This window comes from Centruroides vittatus, unplaced genomic scaffold, assembly GCF_030686945.1.
Source record: "Centruroides vittatus isolate TY-2023 unplaced genomic scaffold, ASM3068694v2 contig_417, whole genome shotgun sequence".
Taxonomy (NCBI): Eukaryota; Metazoa; Arthropoda; class Arachnida; order Scorpiones; family Buthidae; genus Centruroides; species Centruroides vittatus.
In genome coordinates, this window is record NW_027122227.1 from 208225 (window position 1) to 227726 (window position 19502).

Below are 19502 nucleotides of genomic sequence, written 5' to 3' on the forward strand. Positions count from 1 at the left end.
TCAACAACCCTTTGTTCGGTGACAGTGAGGTGGGGATACTGTTGTGTGAATCTATGGTGTAGTTGTTGTCTGTATGCTGTCATGTTTGTTTCGAGTTTTGTGATGGTGTAATAAGTACGGATGATAAACTCGTTCATTTCTACTTGTCCATTTCATCCGTTGGCGTGGTTTTCCAGCCTTTGTGGTCTGTGGATGCATTGCCACAGAAACACCAAGGCTAGGTTGGTTCCTCACATCTGTTGAGGGCATTGCAGTAGCCATGCTTGGGCCGGTGCTGCTTTCGCCACCGGTAACCAAGGGAGACTGTGGCCTATTTTTCGAACGTGAGCCTCTGCCTAACCCACGAACGCGGACCTTGTTAACCCGGGCGACGTCCGAGCCGGTATCACACTTTAGATCTGGTTACTACCATGATACATATCTCCACAGAATGTGGGTGTGTGGTCACTCTTAGCTTTATTTCTCCCCATAGACCTTACTGGCATGGGTGTCCCTACCAGGAGCTTGTGCTCCAGCCTGCATTGCCCTATGGATCAGTAAAATTACTGGGCTCTCCCACCACGACCAGGTGGTGACCACGGGAGAGATTATTATTATTATTATTATTATTATTATTATTATTATCATCAACTCGTCTCGATTATATATATAGATGCTATACTCTAGCATTTTAAAAATAATTTGGAACCAGAATAAATCACTATTCATCCAATCCCTGAAAGATGATCATCATGAACATTTTAAAACACTTCTACCTGTCTTAAAGACTTTTAAATTAATTCTAATTTCAATTCAAGTTTTCTATAATTTTTATGTTTTATTGTACATAGAACAAGACGTTGAACATAGCATTTGAATCAACAAAAAAAATCTAAAATCTATGTTCAATAAACAAGATTATTTTGTTGTTCAAATCAACCATTATCCAAACATTTCTGAAGTTATCTATGCTTTTTGTTTTCATGATAGCACACTGGGAACTTTATGAAGCTTTTAAAGCAACTGGGATTTTTAGATTTAACGATAACTAAGAGTTTCCTTTTGTCAGGCCCATGTGTGTTTAATGTTGCCAATGTCATTGTTTTGATTTTAGGTCTTTCCTAACCAGAGAATTTTTCACCTTTTAAACTAAATTTCTTAACAAGTAACAGTTAATAAAAATAACAGTGCTTTTATTAATGTTATAAATATCAGATGAACTGTATTGGTCAATCAATATTTTCTTTGATTTCAACCATTCTTCTACAGGAGAATTATCAGCATTTGCACTTTCTCTGCTCATATGCTTGAAAGCAGAATTTCTTTAACTTCTTTGAATTGAGCCATCCATTCCTGGATCAAAATTTGATTTTCCCAAGTTTTGCAGGTTTTCATTTCCTCTTTTAAAATTGCACATTTTACAATGCTCTCAAGCTCTATCCTGATCTCTAATTAACACTCTGCTATCTAAACCAAACCAAGACCATGAATCCCTGTGCCTTCTTACGTTAAATCCCTTGTTACAAGCCAATTCAAAAAGACTTAATTTCCCCATAGAAGAAAAATAAGTCAGAGTTCTTCCACTGCCAAAATAAATTCATTTCTTTTAGATTCATTCCAGAATAGTCTTTTAATTTTTTTTTTTTTTTTTTTATCCTTTATAGGAGCCAAAATTTCAGAACCCAAAGCCAATTACAAAATCAACGGACAATGATCACAGTCCAAAAACTGATCCATCATAAAAGAAACAATATTCTTTCATATTAATGGAGTAACAAGGACCAAATCAATAGCAGAATAATCACAATTAAAGATAAAAGAATATTCACTAGCTTTATATTCTAAACATCTTCCATTAATAATAATTAGATTTAAATCCTCACATAAATAAAGCAACTTCTTACCATTTGATCAATTAGTAAATCTAGATTTTTCTCTGTTTAGGACAGTTAATACTAAAATGATTACTAAAAGTTTCAGAAATCACATTCTCCTGATTTTTCTGTAGTTAATTTTTATGTAAATTTCTCATTGTTCTAAATTTCAAATATTTTAAAAAAAATGTTCTAGCTGTGTTAATATTATTGTGCATATATAAAGAGCATTTTATAAAATGCAAAAACAATTAGATAACTATTAAATATAATTAAGAATATCTTTGAAAATATTATAGAATAAAAATTTAATTATATTTAAATATATTTAATTTATTAGTTTGTTATGATTCAGTTCATAATGTTTGTTTTATTCAAATTTAATTAAAGCATTTAAAATCTAAATTGAGATTTTTATTTTTAATGAAACTAAAAATCTGAAATTTTTATTTAACAGTTACCATGTCGCAGTGGCCCACAAACTACTCATTCCAGAATTAATGTTGAACAGAATAAAGAATGTCTCATTAACATTAGTAAAAATAAATTTTCATTAGTTATTTCTGGGCTTACCAGAATACTCCATTCTGTCAATGAAATGGTAAGTTTTTATAAATTATGTTTTATGAGAAAGTAAAAATGATAGATATAATAATCTATAAATTAAAATTGATTTTTCTATTTTTGTACATAATCTTTGAGAACTATTTGTAGTTCTTTAACTCTCAGTAAACTATTTAGAAGATCCTGTTCAGAAACTGAGCTATCAACTTTTGGATCTATGTCAATAAATGTTATCGACACAAAAATTTTTTATATTTAATTTTAACATTTACTACTACTACTATCATTATTATTATTATTATTGTGTTAGGGGAATGTATTCTACTCAACTTATGTGCTCTACAGGACCAAGTCAAGACATAGCTATAGGAAGAAATGTTGTTTTGCAAATGTGCTGTTCCTGTATGTATTTCTGTGTTTAAGAATTTCCTGACTGTATGACATGTTTAATATGGCAGTTTTTTGTAATGTGGTGTTATGAAGTCCTATAATGTTTATAAACTTTTATGTAGTGTTTGATATGAAAGGACTGTTGACAATAACTACCATATCCATTCTCCCTAAGGACTTTATTTTGTAAATGAGTTCTGAGTATTTTATTATTATTACCATAGTTTTGTGGATTAACTGGCATGTCAAGTCTCAGGAAAACCATGAAATCAGATATTTCCATATGGTAAAAACAGATATGGCAGTTTACCATGGGGAATGCCAACATATCAGTTAACTGAGATTATATATCCCTCTACAGAGGGTGAATGAAAGAAAGCAAATGAGTTAGGTTGCATGGTATCTCACAGACATCAGTTTTTATTCTAAAAATGTAAAATTATTAGCTTTACATTAAAAACTACAATTATATCTTTAATTTCTGCATTTTATCTTCTTTCTAATTATGCAAAATATTCATGGAATGCCAAAAGTGCTTTTTTTTTTATGTTTATTTTATTGTAATTTGTCCAAAATGCAAAAAATAAACATATCAAATTTCAGAAACTCATTGTAAATTATCTCAAGTTTCACAGATTGACATCAAATTGTTTATAATTGGAGACTGTGTTTTTCAAGATCAGGGTATTAATAATTTTATTAAAATGTTGTTATACAAATGAAAGCCTTAGTTGAGAAGTAGTGAGATAACAGTTAAGGTATAAAATAACTCACTTTCCAAAAATCAAAATAACTAAAACAAAATGAAAAATAAATAATGTAAGTATCTAAATATAACTATAAATAAATTTTTTTTTTCTCTTGTTACCTCACAAAATTAAGAAATAACTAAATATTGAAAATATATTGTAATTAAAAGAAATATAAAATATTTAAATTTTTTCCAGCGTACACATGGACAATTTCAACCAGAATTTGAAAGAAACTTTTATGAATCGCAGCTAATAATTTTAGATACTTTAGAAAAGTGCTTAAATGGAGTAAGTTTATCATTTATTAAAAATTAATTAATTGCTATGTTAATCTTAAACATTTTTGGTAATAATAGTAATTAATAAATTTAGCAATTGTTAAATGGGAATAACATAACATGGATGATACAAGCATGAATTAGATAATTTAAATCTTCAAGTAAGAAGGATAAATAACTTCAAAAGAACAATAATAGAATATGCTTTTGTTTTAATTTTAAATAACATTAGGAAAGTGTATTTTATTGTTTTTTCTTTTTAATTTGAAGTGTATTTTTAAAAGTACTTTTATCTTTGTATTTTTTGAAGTTTTTGAATTATTTAGCTTATTCATGTATTATTGTCATCTGATAATTATGCTTTGCATTTTGACAAGTAAAGGCTAAAATTTGGTACAATCTATCTATCTGTCTTGTTTTGAACATAGAAATCAGAACTATTGATGTCTTTTAAGTTTATTCACCATAAAAACTAAAAACAAAAAAATGAAAGAATCCTGACATGCGGTCATTTCAATATGACTGAAGCTGAAGTTATGAAGGAAACTTCAAAAATTCAAAACAGTTAAATTATGATACTGTCATGAATTGTTTTATATGGGAATGCTCAAATTCTTAGAACAATATGTTTAATTAGAATCTCTTTTGAATCTATTAAATATGAAATTCATGTATTATTCATGATGATGATTATCTTATCATTGTAACATATGAAAAAAGATTTATCTAGCTTAATAAATTTGCTGCAGATAATTTTGTATAAAATTTAATTAAGTATAATTGGAATTTAAAATATTACTTGAAATTTATGGTAGTTTTTATGAAATTAATTTTATTTTTATATTATTATATTGCAGAATTTTTTAACTAAAAGATTTATTATCAAAAATTTAAATACAGTGGTGCCTTGTATAACATACGCCTCGAATAATGGATGTTGTGAACAACGGACTTTCCGTTCGGCAGTTATGTGAGGCGACCAACGGACTTTCTGTGATCAAGTGCGAATGATTTTCCACTCTTTTGCCGTTGCCATTGACAATCTACTATTTTTAGATGTTTTCCTCTTCTTGGCTTCCCAGAATAGCTTCTTGATGTAGGTATTTTGGAAAACAGGTGTTGAAGAAGATAGAGAAACAGACCACCTTAGACATGTTTTTCAAGAAGCCAGCTGCCAAAAAACAAAGGATGGAACAAGATGAGTTGACTCTGCAAGCCCCGGTAGTCTCTCCTTAATCTGACTTCGATTAAAAAACAATAAAAAGAGACCTGCTGCAATATGTAAAAAGTGTTTTGTCTGTATGAATGTGTGAAGAAAGTGTTCCTTCACCTCCTCCTCACAACATCTGACTACCCAGCATAATTGGTGACTACTCCATTTTCATTTTTTATGGTACAGTACGGTTATTTTATGCTGCAGAATGAATTAGATGTTTTAACATGTATTTCTATGGGAAAATGCGTTTCGTATAACGGACTTTTCACTTAATGGACGTGCACCTGAAACGGATTAAGTACATTATATGAGGCACCACTGTAAAAACAGTAACAGTGAGTTATTAAATATTTTCAATCAAGATTACTTTTAATTGAAGCGGAGTGTTAGTGAAGTTTCTTCTATGAGACTTACAGAATTGTGTTTGTTCTCAAAATCTGTTTGATAGATTTTGATTAAATTTTGCCATTTTCCATTAATTGCAATGAGAATCCAAAAATACAATAAAAAAATTGAGGTCCATGACTTCATTTTCGAGATATAAATATAAAGTCATTTCACAAGTGCACACAACAAAGCGATATTGCACGAATTGTGCGACTTTGTCGTGCGACGTTTCATGATTGCAAGCACATCTTGCATGGGCTTATGGAATCAAGTTTGTTCTCAAAATTTAATGGATTAATTTTGATAAAACTTTGCCATTTTTCATTAATTGAGACAAGGAACCCAGAATGTAATGTGGGTCCATTTAAGTGTAAAAAATCTAAATTGAATTGCTTAACTTTCTCAGCAACATTTAAAATCTGGTGGCACTGTCTGTTATGATATTTCATTAAAAAAAACTGGTTACATTTTTAATTATAAAATAGCAAAAAGCTTAATTTTGAGAGTAAGGATGAGTTTTATAAAAAAATTGTAAATGCTAATAAGGAGTAAAATCATGAAGTCAGACTCTACTTGAGATATGACACATAATTACCCTTTATCTCCCCATCCCATTGACCTTAAACCACCAAAATTTAATAGCATGAATCTTTCTAATACACAAACCTTCCTGCAAAATTTCAGAAATTTTTGAAAGTACTGGAGTTATTGAGCTTTGAAGAGGGTAAACAAAATTATGCCACACACATTAACATCTATACATAAGATAAAAACTGAATGTTTTTGTATTTCTCTACATTTTAAATTCCCTGAGTCCAAAAATATAAAAATCTTGGGGGGGTCATTTTTTGATGGATTAAAGCCCTTTATCTGTAACAGAGCCAGGAAAGTAAAAGTAGGAGTCCATGTTTAGAGAGGAGTCCAATAGGAGTCTTTGTTTTCGACATACAAAGGTATTACAGTGACAATGTCTATGCTCTCTGATGTGACTAATGCACCTAACAGAATTTAGGCTTAAGGGTCAAAAATAAAAACAGTATTATGTGTGCAAAAGACATAGGAATACAGGTATTGCCATTGATTGCTTTGTTCTTGGATTGTCTTTTCATACCTGGCTGGTGCAAGGATCATATCTCCTGTAGCTTGCAGGTATGAAGATAGCCTCTTTTGTGGCAGTAAGTGCAAAGTTCACCTGTTCGTGTTCATTAGGTACTGTACAAGAATCACCTCTTTTGTGTCTAACAGGTGCAGGGATTGCTTCTTTCCTTCTGTCTCTGCTTCAGTTCTTTTGTGATATGACAAAGTCTCGTGATGTCCTAGTTAATGATATAATTAGATTGTACTTTTAAATAAAAAATACAATTGGAGCCAACATTAATAAAAAAGAATAATATAATAATTTTAACCTTTTAGCAGTGGGAGAGTCAGGTATGGTTCTATCCCTTAGTAGTGGAGAATATACCTGAAAAATTTTTAAAGTATTTTTTCACGCAATTTTTCTCATTTCCGTTTTAGAAAAAGTATTTGTAAACAGTTATGTCTAGTAAAGAAAAGTCTTTTTTTATTGTTACATAATTCATTTTTTATGTGAATTTTTTTTTTGCGGTAGTTTTTGGCTAGATTCTGGTGATACCCCCAAAAGAATTTAATGTATATATACGTCCCTCATCACTGCCACACGATCGCCCTCGATGTATATATACGTCCCTCACTGCTGAGTGGTTAACTTGATCATTATGAAATTTAAAAGAGAAATTTGTTGTATTTTGAGTCCATTTAGTTACATTTAAAAAAAATATATATTAACTTATTTGCTTAGATTATTAAAAGTTCAAATTTTTAAATCTGAAATATAATATCAGTAATAGTTCAATTGAATTCAACATGTTGCTAATAATTTATTTTGTTGTAAATATTAAAATAAAGAAAATAAGAAAACTAAAGAAGAGCAAACAATATCAAAATAAATTACACGAAAGATAATTTAATCAGTTTTCTTTTCACAGCTGTAATTTTTTAATGTAATTATGTAAATACACAATTATTTGTTTTCTTAGCAACCAAAGGAAACAACACGATATGATGAAGCAATGAATGTGAAATCATTACTTCGTGAACTATGCCAGGTAAAAATTCATTTTAATTATGCAATGTAAAAAAATTAAGAAAGTTTTAATTATTATTTAAAAATACATTTTAAAATATATACCGTATATTTTTTTCCAGCAATATTCTTTATATTCTTAACAGGAATTTTTTGTTTGTTTTTTGTTAGTTTATTGAAGTGCCAAGTGATAATCCTCTTGTTGTTGAATTGAAAAATTTGGCTTCCAAAGTGTTATTTGCATTGAGTTTAAACAATTTTAATGCAGTATTCAGCAGGATATCTGCCAGGTATTTCTTTTTTACTAAATGTAGTAAAATCCAATGTTTTCAATAGTTATGACATCACTGGCAATTCATTTACCATAGCTACTGTTTGGACATGGTGTATATTGATACAGGGTGTTGCTATGTCCAGAGAGTTTTTATAACACAGGAAATCCTCGTTAGTTGGAAGTTCAAGGAATGAAATAATCACAACAAATTATCCAAGATTTCTGTACAGTATGCTTAATGCCATGTAAATGATGTAATTTATTAAGCAAATGGAATATGGCTATGTATAGAGAACACTATTTTCATTAATTAATTAATAATAATAATATAAATAAATTGCAGGTAAACAGCATGTGTCCACTGATAACCTCACGGGTCACCAAATACATTTTATAAAAAGTAAAGCAGAATTCCTAGAAATGCAACCCTAATTATTTTTAAAGTGGCCCAGAAAGTAGCAAATGGCCAGATCTAGTAGAGCCCTACAAATATTTCAATCTACTACTACATATTTTTTGCAATAAAAGAAAAAAGGGTAGTTTATGGGTAAGGTGACACCTGAAAATGTGTTGCTGTAAAAGCAAAGTCACTTTGACCAGATTAGAGTTGTTTTTTGGTCTGCTGTTCTCTTATAGTATGGAGGCACTTCAGTTTAAATGAACAAGTTAACAAATGCTTATCACAGTATGGACAGAATTTTCACTTCAAATTATGAACTGTATTTCGAACTAGCCAAATTCCTTAACATGTAAATTTCTATTTCCCTGGCTGGGACAAATATTACAGTTATGAACTAGTGGGATTTCAAACTGTCCAATTTCAAATTAATGAGGATTTCCTGTAACAATCTTAAATTAATAATTTTATATTAATAAATTTTTCATAAATAACATTATTTACTTCTTATTTTTCCTATATATGTGTGATTTAACAATAATGTCTTATGGCAAAGTTTCTGCTAGATACAGTATAAAATACAATAATAAATACAGTAATAAACTTGTAACACTTGAGTTATATTTCAGTAATATTTTTTAATGCTGTTCAAAAGTTAATTCGTAATCTGAAGTTTACATTCTTGTGCAGTTCTCTTCGGGATAAAGTCTTAAAGAATACATTGATTACTTTTAGAAATACTTTACACTTAAAATTTTGCTAAAAAAGTTACTTTTGGTATTTATTTAACAATATATTCTATTGCTTAATCTGTCAACAAATCACAATTAAATTAAAAATCTGACAAGCAATTATTTATTATGACATTGTCACGATGCCAGGCTGCAATTTTTAATTGTATTTTACAGTCTGTTACAAAAGTATAGGAACCCCATAAATTTTGTGTTTTTTAAAATTTACTTTGAAAATATTACTGAAAATATTATTAATTATTTCTTATCATTATTTTGATTATTTTATCAGGTTTTTTACATTTTGTAAAGCAGCATAAATTTTTTTTTCATAAATATTCATTTTTTGATGTGTTACAAAAGTATAGGCACACTTTCTAAAATTACATAAAAATAATTTTTAAATATATTTTAAACACTTTTAATATTTGTTTTCACCCCCTTTGGCTACAATTACTTGAAAAATTCTGTTAGGCATGGAGTCTATTAAGTTTTTTTAATTGTTCATTCTTAATTTTAACCCATGCATCCATTATTGCAATTTTCAATTGATTTACAGATTCGTATTATTTCCTATTTTAATAAACAATGGCTGCTAACATCCCCTATAAATTTTCAATGGGATTTAAATCTGGACTATATGAAGGCCAGTCAATTACATCAATATTTTCTTTTTTAAACCAATTTTTAGTTGACATTGAGGCATGAATGAGAAGCATTATCTTGTTGAAACCTCCATTTTGACCTCCAATTAATGCACCAAATGTAATCATATTATTATACAATAATTCTTGATACTTTTCTAAGTTCATATTTTTGTCAGCAAATACTAAATCAGTTTTACCTCCCCATCCAAAACCATCCCAAATCATTGCACACCCATCCCCTTGTTGCCGGCTTATTTTAACTGTGCTTTCTCTTCTTAAATCAAGCCAATAATATGAAAATCCATCAGGGCAATCTAAATTAAACTTCTTCTCATCACTAAACATTATTTTTTGCCATTCTTCAGTCCATCCCATCTTGTCTTTAGTCCAGTTTAAACATATTGATTTGTTAAAGGTGGTTTCAACTTCATTTTTAAATATTTTACATTGTCATTGTTTTTTAAAATTCTCCAGTCACATGAGATACATCTACTGGTAAATCAGCAGCAGCTTGCCTTGTTGACATGCTTTTATTACTTATAAGCTTCAAAACTTGTCTCTCATTCTTGAATGTTAAACATTTAGGCCATCCTGATTTCTTCTTTTTACCTGTAATTTTCACCTTGTTTTAAAATGTTTAGAATAGCATTCATAGATATATTTACAGCTGCAGCAATTTGCCTCAGAGACTTGCCTGAACCACTCAAATAATAAATTTTACTTCATGTATTTCTTGCTCCTGAACTAAAGTTCCACGAGACATTGTTGAAAATGTTTATATAACATTAAATAAAGCATTCAAAAAAGCCACCAGGACAGTTAATTAAAAATGATGACATCTAACATAGTGGAAATGTTTTTAATTATTATTATGATAAATTAATTTTTAAGAGACTTTTAAGTGGTGTACCTATACTTTTGTAACACATCAAAAAATGAATATTTGTGAAAAAAAATTTATGCTGCTTTATGAAATGTAAAAAAACCTGATAAAATAATAAAAATAATAATAAAATAATTAATAATATTTCCAGTAATAATTTCAAAATAAATTTTGAAAAAACACAAAATTTATGGTGTTCCTATACTTTTATAACAGACTGTAATTTAAAAAATCATATGACTTCTGGTCCAGACTAGAAGTTCCTATATAGTTAATCAATGCCTCTGGCCTCTGACCTTTCCATATCTGTTTTCAAATTTCATTTGTCTACTCTGTTCTTAAGATTAATCTATCCCATGTTGAAATTTTTCTCCATTGCATGTCGCACCATGTTGAATTTTTGTCGATGTTAATCCTAAAGAAAATTACACATTTTTGTAAAAAATAATCGTATTGTCCAAAATAATTTTTTTATTTTGCACAAAGAAATAGATATATTAATAAATAAATAAAAAAAATTATATTTTGGAAGTTAGTTTTAATATAAAAATTATAACAACTAGTGACATCTTCGTTATGGTACTGAAACAAGATATCTCGGGTCCACAGGTCAAGGTCATTAGGTCATGACCTGAGATATGTCGGGAATACCAGGGAGTAGGTTAAAGGAGGACAGTTGGACGGAAGACGACAGTGGGAATCTACTGGTATGCAATTTGAAAATTGCAGCCCAAAAATTAAAACATTTAATTTTTAGGGGCTTTTAGTCTTGGAAATGATGATAAATGCACTTAAGACTTTACATTTTAAATTACTTTCTTCAATAAATAATCTGTTTTGTTGTTATGCATGTTGAAATTGTTGGAATTGGGCTGCTTACCTAAACCCACTGACTGAAACCCTACCTAAAGGTTTAACAATAAAAATCTGTCATTTTTTTCTTTTGCTGTGTGTGGTGTGTAGACATTATTGCTGTCATGGACCACTTTTGTTTAATTTCAACAATGCAGAATGTAATAACAAGTTTTAAGTTTTTATCTATTACATTTTATAAAAATAAATTAATAAATAAAAATAACAATGTTACAGACTAGTATCAGATACTTGCAATATGATGCTTTTCGTTTTTATATTTTAATAAGCAAACAATACTGCAAGCTTTTAATTTAGTTAAGTATGGCTAATTAATTAGTTATATTTCCCAATTAAAATTTGCTAATGTTGGTTATTACTATAGGTGCTCCTCTACTTATAACAGGTTAGGTTTCTGAGGTTTTGTCATAAGTCAAAAACTCACCTAGAAAATACATTTTTATACAGAATAACCACATGTTGTTAGTATTTAATCCTTCAATGCATTTAATAGAATACATTATACTTGTTTAACCATTTGCTACTACTTAGTAGTGGGTGTTTCAAATGCAGTTTTTTTCACCTGACACACTTAGTTTTATAATGTTAAGTTTCCATGTTAATAGAGCCATGCAGTTATCTTCACTACTAGATTTACTATTAGGTTTTGGACATATTTTTGAAGCACTAATCATAAAAGTTTATAAAAATTGAAAACAGTAGTGAAAAATGCTGTTACTCTAACATTACAAACTTTGAGGCCACCTTGCAAGCAGTGATGGAACATCAGAATTCATGCAAAAATGAAAAATGACGATATGCAATAGAAATAAATCCACATTAATTATTTATTAAAAATGTATTATTACTGACTAAAGACTGATTTTGATGCCATCCCACAACTGGCAAGAGAACTTCATAATATATGTGAAATTTAAGTTTTAGATGTACAGTCACATTGTATGTTTCTGAAAGTTTGTATGTAGGGCAGTTCCTGTACATGTTCAGCTTAGTTTATATATAATTTGTTTTATACAATAAAAAGTTTTTTTACACCTCTTAACTAAATTTTTAAAAATTTTCTTTTATCAGATAGTTTTTATTTGAAATTTAATTTATTACAATAACTATAGCAAAACATTTTGTAATGTAAATTCTCTAAAATATATAAATATATGAAAAATATCAGTTTATATATGGATGGCGCTATTTTAAACATCACGGAACAGAATATCAGCACTACATTTCATTTTAAAAATAAATCAAATATTTCATTCAAACAATTAAAGAAATAAAACAAATTAATTCTTATTTCTTTTAATTTAATATTAATTAATGTAAAAGTTATAATATATATAAAATTTATATGAATATTAATCATCCTATAGATTGCAAGAACTGTCAAATAGCAATGAAGAAAATCCTGATTATATTGATATTGAACTTATTCAACATATTAATCTTGATATTAGTCGCTTAATAAAATTGCTATCAGGTAAATATTATGAGTATATATTTATTATTCTGTAATTAAATAATAATAACTTTAAATAAAACCTTTATTTTATGTCATGATATCATTAATATAAATCTTGATTTTTTTAATTTAAAAATTTTGTTAACTTAAAATATTTCAGAATATATGAAAAAAATTTAGAACATTATATTTTTCCTTTTTTTTTTTTTTTTTTTCAGAAATTAATCAAAAGTTTAAGAGCTTAAAGAAGAGTGCATACTTGGTTTTAATGAATAGTGTGGAAAAAGTAATTATAAATTTAATGTATATAGATTATTTATACTTTTAATGTAATAATATTATAGGCTATTATTTAGAAAAGAGAGTTTCAGATCTGTTAATGATTGAAAATAAGATATTTAATTAAAGGCTGCTTTAAGAGAAACAAATACATTCACATAACTTCCATAATGTCATCAGACATCTATTTTTGAATTATTTTTCATCATCTACCTCATATGTTCTGGTGTTCTCATTTTTCAGGTGTTCTGTAATGTCATTATCTCAAGGGCACCTTATTTATTAGGCACTTTAGGTACAATGCCTAAGGCCTACAAAAATAGTTTTAAGTTTTACAGGAATTTGGAAGGAAAACAAAAAATTTTAAAATAAAGATATTTTTTATTTTCATCCACAAAAATTATAAATAGACATTTTTAAAAATAGAAATAGGCTTATTAAATGCCAATTCTTGAAAACATAAACTATCATGAATCATATATGAAAATCACATTTATCATATAATATTGGAAATTAACCCTTTCCCGGCCAGGGTACCGATCTATCGTTACCCTATTCGTTTAGCAAAACGGCCAGGGTACCGATTGATCGTTACCCTGTTAACAATCGATTTTTATAAAATTTATCGACAACAGATGTCAGCACTTGACGGCATCGTCTTGTTTATCGTTCATTCTACATATTTTTGTCCAGGTGGTGTTTTGTCGACTTAAAAAATTTTAATTATCGGTTATTTTTTCTTAATTTTTCATTTTCTGATAATTTTTTATTTTATTTTTAGCATATTCATGCAATAATATTGCTATAATAAGTTGATTTATGCTATAATAAGTTTATTCAGCTATAATATGTTAATATATCGTAAATATTTAAGTTATGACCTTCAGTTCTGATATTTTATATATTTTTTTTAATTTTTAATTTTTAATTTTTTTTTAAATCTAAAATATTAGCAAATGTTACATCTATTGCTATTGGTAATCGTATGTTTATTACAAAAATATATAGTCTTGTTTGATATGAAATGAATAAAGTATATTAGTTAATTATGTTAGATGAAAGCAGAATAAAGTTCAGATTTCAAACAAATGTTTGATATAATGTGCGATAATTTCACAACGAATAAACGTACGTGCATAAATGTAATATCAAACTGTACAGAACAATATTCTACGTCATTCTGGCTCAGTGACAATAAGAATAAAGTAACCAGACAATGTTAATTTTGACAAAAAGTAACAAATTTTCAAGATTGAATGTCAATTATCATATAATATTTTTTTTTTCTCATAAATTTTTCAAACAAACTTTATTGAAAAATGTCGTATTTAAAACTAACTATATTGATAAATATATGTGATTTTTTTCATATGAATCAAATAATAATTTAATTTTTGGTGAATTTTTAAAATAATATTGCCTGATTTACCTATTTTGACCTTGGCCGTTTTACAAAATAAGGGGGCATGGCAGACGGCAGGGAAAGGGTTAAGATATATTTACTTTTTGTCATTTTTTAATTTGCAAATTCATATTATTTTATTGACAGGCAGTTATTTTAATTATCAGAATTTTCTACAAAAAGTGAAATAATATGATAATTTTGAACAGATAATACAAATTGCAAATGATTTTTATATGATTTAATGTTGAAAATACTTGTTCACCTTCTTTTCAATCATCCCAAAATTGATAAGTAAATTTGAAGTGCAATATTTTTATTTGGGAAGCTTGTAACCACATTTCATTTAATTTGTGCTTATATTAATTCTGATATTGCTTTGCACTTCAGGAATGATTTCAGAAATAATTCATTTACAGAGAAATCTTCTAAATCTAGATTATATTTATGGATTTTGGTCATTTCTGTAGAAACAATTTCACTTTCTGGCATTTGTTTATTAATAAGTCAAATCTGTCTTAAAGATTATAGGCAGATCATCTTTTATAAGAAAGTGATTAAAAGTTTATTTATGCTGATTGTATTTACAAATATCTGGGAATCAAATGAATGAAATAGGCAACAAGAATCATGACAATGAAAGTGATGAAATATTATTTCAATAACTTTCCAAATTTTTTAATGCAAATTTTTTGTATACAAATAAAATTAATAATAAAAGGCTGATTTATATTTTGGTCCTAATTTTTTTCAAACAATAAGGATTCTAAAATTGACAGTTGACTTATATTCAGGCCAATAAAGTAATTTCTCCATACTTTTTAATCATTTCAGTAACATAAATTATTATTATGTAATGAAGTAATATCTCCTTTTAATGTTATATACAGTAAAGTTTCTGTGCATAAAAATGTTTTGTAGAAAAAGAAAATTTATAATTAAAAATTTATTTTAAATAAAATATATTTTTTTACTACAGGCTATTTGGAATTGGATGGATACTTATCCACAAGAATTTATGGATTTACAAAAGAAGCCAAATGAAGAATTAGCTGGTTAGTAAAAACTTTATGTTGTTTTTAAAATCAATTAGAAAATAGTTTTAATGAATAGTTTTTGTTGAAATTAATTTATGTTTACATTGTTTTACATTGTTACATACTTAATATTTTTATCATCAACTAATTGAAAATGAATATAATTCAATTGAAATAACTTTTAGTATAATTGGAGAAAAGATTCAGCTAGAATGTAGCATATTTAACAAATTTTTAATTTGCTTCTAATTTGATCTATGCTTTTTTATTATTTTATTTATCAATTAACTTTAAATTATTAATACAAAGATATGCTAAAAATATTTATTCCTAAAATAATTTATTATGTTAAAATGGATCAAATGTAGGAAATAATGGACATTAGAGTAAGTATAAGTTGTAGAGTATATTTGTAAATTGTTATGTTTTTTAATTATTAAACAATACATATTTCTAGATATATGCTATTATATTTTATTTTTAAAATAATGAGCATTAACATGTTAGAGGAGAAAGGTTGAATGTATTATAGGGATTAAATTTATAACTTAATAATTGCCATATAATAGCACAAGTATTTAATTATTATTCTAGAGTCAGAAATTATCACGCCAATGATTTGATGAAATTAATTTTATAAACAATAGTGCAAATGGACAAGTAACTAAAAGAAGCCAGGCTGTTGGCTGTTAAAGAATATAACAGAGGGAAAATACAATGATTGGTCAAAATTTTGACCTTTCATCCTCCTTTTTTAAAATTATTTTTTAATATTTTAACATTCATGACACCAAAAATCAAAAAACTCTTACAAAATTGTATCTCTGTCTGTTTTGCATTTGCATGTTTGTTTATAAAGAAAGAGGTATTGTATTAGATGGTATTTACAAATACTCTTTCCCTTTCTGCGTGCCATATCAGATTCCTGATGTCAACGACACCTGGTGTAGGTTAGTAAGGTGGTTAATAATGCACTAAGGTGTTTTCTAGGGAAAGTTATACCCAGATTGGTTTCCCGTTCCCTTCTCTGGTGTGTGATGTTATGTGAGGGGAAAATGCCTTCCAGAGGTTTTGTAAGGGAAACTGGCCCCTATTTAGTTGTTACAAACATGGAGAAAACCCAGAAAACTCCATGTGGCCAGCCCGTCTGAACGCGGCACAAACCTGCGATCGAACTCGCAGTGTTTAGGGACGGAACTGCTTGGCCACTGGTGGACATTTACAAATACTACAATATTATAAAGTTTTCATTTCACTCAGCTAAAAACTTTAAGGAGTGAATACTGTCAGAGAATACAAAATTTTGTTGTATTATCAGAAAAGATGTAAGAATTAAGATTTAAAAATTAAATTACATGTATAACAAATATTCTTCAGTTATATTCTGTATAAGTTCTGTCTTATTTAATATTTTTTGAAAGGTAGAAGTACTCACTTCTAATATCACAGGAAAAGATACTGTACAGTAAATTTTGTTATAACAAATGCTGGTTTAATAAAATTATCAATATAACAAATCCTTGCCCATTTACTATTCATCCTAATATAAAAATTTATAAAAATGTTTTATTTTAACAAATATCACTAGCAAAAATTTCAGTTTAATGTAACAAAAATTAAAGCTCATATTGAACAAAAGTGCTCATTACATTGAAATCTATAAATATATAAATTATAAATAGAGATATATTGCACTAACCTTATGTAGCTTTGCAGTTAATTTTTGAAACAGCTATATAAAGTTAGTGTGATGTATCTGTATTTATAATTATCGCTTTGTTCATTGGATGGATTTTAATATATAAATTAATTTTCTTTGTTGTCAATGGATACTGTTTTGGCATTTATCTGGTAATATGAATTTTAACTATAATTATTGATTTAGTTTGTAATATAGTGTTAGTATTTTACAATTTCCCAAAATGGTATTATTGATATCTAATATTGTAGACGACGAAGATGAGATTTTCATTTTGATTGTAGTCACGATACAAACAAAGCCTATGCCATTTTATAATAATTGGAATTCTGTCTCATAATTTAAGAATTTTTGGAGAAAGTTTTGATTACACATACAACATGACTGAGAATTACAGAATAAACAATAGCTATTTTTAAGAGAGATACACAATAATAGGCCACTGTTGTTTTGTGTATCAGCTGTTCAAAACAGTGCTGACAATAAACTTTCAGTTACAAATATAGACAGCCAGGTAGTTGAGGCTGTATCCATTCTGCAGAATCAAATTCAGAATTTTTCAAGAAAGGGTTGAACTAGATTGTTGGGCTCCTTGTCTCAACAACCCCATTGTGGGTCTTGCTGAACCCATGGTGAGTATGATTAATATGCCCACATAGTGCCCACAGTGCAGAGAAAGTCAAAAGATGGAAAAGTTACAAACAAATTGTTGATTCACGATGATTTTTTAACAGAATTTTAAAAACGTGAATTTTGCTAAAAGTGTTGGAAAAATTGACTTAAAGATTCTTTGCCCTCAAGGTATAGGATGTTTTTCAATAATTAATAACTTTTCAACATTCTGGTGTATTGACTATTTATCAATATAATGAAATTTTACTATAATGAATGTATTTTTATGTTCCTTGCAATTTTGTTAAACTAACATTAGGTTATACTGTGTTAATTTATTTATTAATAGAAGATTTCAACTTGAAATGAAAAAAAAGACTTATCATGCACATACAATTATTCTCCAAATTAATAAAAATAATATTTAATATAATACATTTAATAAAATATTACATAATTAGGAAGAAATTATAAGATGATTAGATTTTTTTTAAATTTATACACAATATTTAATATTACCAATAATAATTGGAAGAAAAAGTGTATATTTTACTATATAATGATTAATTTTAATATGCAAATTATTATATATTTATTCTAATCTAAAAATGATTATTTTATTTTCTTAGATTGTTGTGATCGTTTATTTGATTTGCTGGATAATTTTGCTGAAAACAATAACAAAAAGAAAGCTGCAACTTGGCCTTTACAAATTATGTTGCTTGTTCTCTGTCCAGTAAGCACTTTAAATGCTTTTACATTTTAATTACATTTGATTTTATTATATGATATTTTCTAAAAATGTTATTGTACTAATTAGAACTAAATATTTAATATTAGTGTTTAATAACAAGTGTTATATTATTCTGATTATAAATCTCTGAGGAAAAGTAAGAAAGGAGTCTTTTATGCCATTATTTTGAGAACAAACTGTTAACAAAAAATTTTTGAAATTTCAACTCTTCTTTTAACTGTTATTTCTGTTAACTTATTTCGGTTGTTAGTTGTATGTTCAGTTTCAGAAGTTTTATTTATTTTTGTTTGAATAATTTTGTATGTCAACAGATCTAAAATGTATTGATTTTTTTTTTTCTTTCCATTATCAATATGAATTTTGGTGTTAAATGTATTTGTCGGATAATGATTATTATTATAATGAATATTAATGTTTTATTTAATAATCTTTAGGAAATAATTATTTTGTTTCCACAAATTAAATTTTATTCAAAATTATATTTATGATATAAAATTGTGTTGCATTTATTTATTTTGTTTTTCATATGTTCATTTCTTATTTCACTTAGAAATTAAATTCATTGATTAACCTTTGGATATATTTTTCAAACATACCAATGAGATAGATTTGACTGAATCAGTTCATATGAGAAATGTCATATGTAATAATCTGTCACTCAAAAACAAAACTAATTTTTATTTTTAAACTTTTTTTTTTTTTTCGTTTTTTCAATTACTTTTGGTTTTTTCAAAACCTCTATAGGAAACTAAAAATAAACAAAAGAAAATAAAAATAATTGAAAAAATGATCAGCAACGAATTAAATTTATTAATAGAGATTAAAATTTTTACATATACATTATTTCTTAATTCTAAAATGCCAATTTATTCTAAGTTGCACCATGAGTTTAAAATAGAATTTAAGATTTTCAT

At 27.3% G+C, this 19502-nt stretch overlaps 1 protein-coding gene across 2 annotated transcripts in view; it reads left to right on the top strand.

Annotated features, from left to right (window-relative positions):
- Window positions 1-19502, top strand: part of Nf1 (neurofibromin 1) — a 141005-nt gene that overhangs the window by 17214 nt on the left and 104289 nt on the right. For both annotated transcript variants that reach the window (XM_067271960.1, XM_067271961.1), the window contains exons 2-9: window positions 2311-2454; window positions 3755-3847; window positions 7498-7566; window positions 7716-7834; window positions 12717-12823; window positions 13024-13091; window positions 15466-15541; window positions 18464-18570. In XM_067271960.1, coding sequence (XP_067128061.1) covers window positions 2311-2454; window positions 3755-3847; window positions 7498-7566; window positions 7716-7834; window positions 12717-12823; window positions 13024-13091; window positions 15466-15541; window positions 18464-18570 — 783 coding nt within the window. The remainder of the gene's footprint in view (window positions 1-2310; window positions 2455-3754; window positions 3848-7497; window positions 7567-7715; window positions 7835-12716; window positions 12824-13023; window positions 13092-15465; window positions 15542-18463; window positions 18571-19502) is intronic.